The sequence below is a fragment of the Cynara cardunculus genome (assembly GCF_001531365.2).
Source record: "Cynara cardunculus var. scolymus isolate 2C chromosome LG 16, CcrdV1, whole genome shotgun sequence".
NCBI classification, from domain to species: Eukaryota; Viridiplantae; Streptophyta; class Magnoliopsida; order Asterales; family Asteraceae; genus Cynara; species Cynara cardunculus.
This window is the reverse complement of record NC_037543.1, coordinates 19,618,398-19,621,639: the sequence shown is the minus strand read 5'-3', so window position 1 is coordinate 19,621,639 and position 3,242 is coordinate 19,618,398. Positions and strand designations below refer to the sequence as shown.

The 3,242-nt window shown below is 38.2% G+C and overlaps 1 protein-coding gene across 1 annotated transcript; it reads right to left on the bottom strand.

The window, feature by feature from the left end:
* Positions 1-215: 215 nt before the first annotated feature.
* On the bottom strand, positions 216-2,830 carry LOC112529082 (uncharacterized mitochondrial protein AtMg00810-like). The gene is made up of 3 exons (XM_025140157.1): positions 2,794-2,830; positions 1,385-1,611; positions 216-770 (listed from the first exon to the last, which is right to left on the bottom strand). The coding sequence occupies exons 1-3, from the start codon at positions 2,828-2,830 to the stop codon at positions 216-218; spliced, it is 819 nt and encodes a 272-aa protein (XP_024995925.1).
* Positions 2,831-3,242: the final 412 nt, after the last annotated feature.

Sequence of the window (3,242 nt, the reverse complement as noted above, 5' to 3'; positions counted from 1 at the left end):
CAAAAACCGTCTATAACACACCATATATCCTTCTTAAAAATGATTATTAATTGTAGAATATTATAATATGCACCTCACACTGAATTATGATATATTACCCTATAAATAATACAAGGAAGATAGAAAAATTGGGAAACAGTTACAACAATATCCTTTTTTAAAGGAAACTCAATATTACTTTAATTTTGAGAGACATTCGTAATACCCCGCTCCCTTCAAGCGAGACGACGGAGGACCAACACCCAAGTTGCGTCGAAAATGCTCAAACAGAGGTCTAGGAAGACTCTTAACGAATATATCGCCAGTTGGAGCTTGGATGGAACATAGGGAGTATAAAGCTTGCCGGAAGAGATGAGCTCATGAACAAAATGATAATCGAGGTCAATATGCTTGGCTTGTTTATGTGAGACAAGATTTTGGCTAAGAAAAAAAGCACTCCGGTTATCACAAAGAATAGTAGGACGATTAGGACGCAAGACATGAAGCTCCCGAAGAAGATACGTAGCCCATACTATTTTCGCAGCAGTGTTAGCTATTGCCTGATACTCATATTCACAACTCGATCGTGATACCGTAGGTTGTTTCTTGGCACTCCACGAAACAAGATTACCGCCAAGAAAAATCGAATAACCATATGTAGAACGTGGAGTTTCAAGACAACGAGCCCAATCGGCGTCTAAATAACCAATCAGTGATGGTTTAGATGAATGACGGAAAGATAGACCATACGAAAGTTTGCCTTTTACGTACCGAAGAATATCTTTTACGGCCTGAAAGTGATCAGACGTTGGAGCATGAAGGAATTGACTCATGTGATTAATTGTATAAGACAATTTTCGGCGGGTAATTGTGAGATACAGATCTATCACTGTCGGTCACGTGAGCAACAGACCTGCTAGAGATAGAAGGGTGTTTGTGTGGTTCATCGGCTCCACCGATTAGATCCTTAGAGTGATTTAGTCGATACAAAGGTGCACTTGAAGTGGGGAGTATGTTGTTCCTATTGGGCTGGGGCCTTCCCCGTAAGGCCCCACTGTCGGGGCAATAGACCCATACTCATCAGAGGTAAAATAGGCACAAGCATAAGAAGCGGTATATTCCGAGGTGTATGCGTTAAGCCAACTACGTGATGAGAATTGGGAAGCAGAATTGGCAGATTTCGCTGAAGTTACAAGGTTAGGGACAACATGTGTTAAGCCAATTAGTAAGCTTGATTTTTTTTGTAGGGGCTCCTAAGAGGAGCTTCCCGGGTAGCAAGCTAGTTAGGAGATAAGTCACTTTTGGATTCTTAAGTTAAGTATAGGGGCAGGGAAGAAAGCATGATATTGAAAGGCCCCAACTAGAGAACGATATGAAGTGGGGTCGTGAAAGAGATCATCTTTACTGGAGAGAAAGCAGTAGTAGTAGATAAGAGTGTGGCGACAGCTTTAGCATCAAGCATTATAGCCCGTGTGAGGACATCATGGGCATATTTGGCCTGACTTAAGAGTAAACCAGTTTCATCATGTGTAACCTCTAGACCAAGAAAGTAGTTGAGATGACCCAAATCTTTGATTGCAAATGCCTTACTAAGAGCAAAAATTAAGCGTCGTATGGTCTCCGAATCAGTACCTGCAAGGATTAGATCATCAACATATGCCAATAAATAGATCGTACACGACCCATGTTGATAAACAAACAAAGACGTGTCTGCCTGACTACATACAAACCCCAGGCGTTGAAGAAGGGTGCTGAGACGACAAAACCAGGCCCGTGGGGCCTGCTTTAAACCATACAATGCCTTCTTTAACTGACAAACATGATCAAGAAAACGAGGTTTTGTTGATCATCTCTCTCAGTGATTTGATGATAATCTTTTTTTCCTTATGCGAAGTATTTATGTTTCTGTTATCTCAGTTCCAGCGATCTTCACTAAGTCTGTTCAGTGATCGCTGAAGAGCTTGTATTGTAAATTCAATCAGTGACAGCGATACTTTAAGAAGACAACACTCACACCAAAGAACCTTCAGCTAAAGTCAAAGACTGAAACTGAAGATTAGAAGCTGACGAGTACATGATCTGAAGCGGTATTCAATGATTATAAGTCTGTCTACATATGTGTGAAGACTGCCTAAGCCTCATAGAATGCTGAAGAGATCTTCAGGTTATTCCAGCATTTAGCGATCAAAAGAAGCTTGTTAAACACGATTCTTGTTGTCTTGTCCTTATACATACAAAGGAAAAACTCATACCCTTTCTAAACGTTAGTACGGTATGGAGCCGACTAGTTGACTCTATTACCCACCAACTTTATGAAAGGATGTCTGCTCATGAATAGGCTTTTGTACTATTCACTGTAGCAAAGGACAAACCTTCCTCTTAAGGCTTAACACACGTTCTAACCCTACCATAATGCATTAAATGTGCATTTAATGCAACGGGTATAAATAGATGTGTTTTATCTCCATCAGGGACGTTCCAATCGTTTTAAAGGCTCTGTTACATCTAAAACTTTTGATTGCATTGTATAAATGAGATAACAGAGAATATATGTTAAGAACAAAAATGGGCTAAACCTAAAACGATTAACAATCTGAACCAAAACCTAAACCATTAATAATTTGAACCTAAAACCAAAAAATTATAATTTGAACCTAAATAATTTCGGCTATAATTTTACATAGGTCGATAAAAGACCCTAAACACAATTAAGTTTGGGCCTCAAAATTTTGGGGGACTATTCAAAATATCATATTTAACATGCTAAGGAACAACCCTGAATTCTCCATGCAGAGATACCTAAAAAAATCTTACCTTGAGTTTTCTTACGCTTAAGTAAAAGAACACACATCTAAGAACAAATACGCTCATTTTCAAGAGCAAGTTAGAATCTCTTTTATTGTATTATAAACAAGTTCTCTCCCAGATAGATTTTACTTTCTTCTATTTCTTTAAACAGTAAATCTTTTCTTATTTGCTAAGATTAAGTGTGTAAACTTTAGATTGTTTAGATAGGTTTTTCTTACCTTATCTTTCCGCAAACAATCTGTAAAATCTGTATTGATCTTCTCTTATCAATATATATTTTAAATTTGAAAATACTGTGTTTCTATTCATCCCCCCCATTCTACAAACTGTTATACACATCTTGTAGACCCAAAAGGGACCAACATGTTTCGATGGTTGCTCCGTGAAAACCATTTAAGAAAGCATTTTTAACATCTAATTGATGTAGAGACCATTTACTCAACACAACGAGAGAC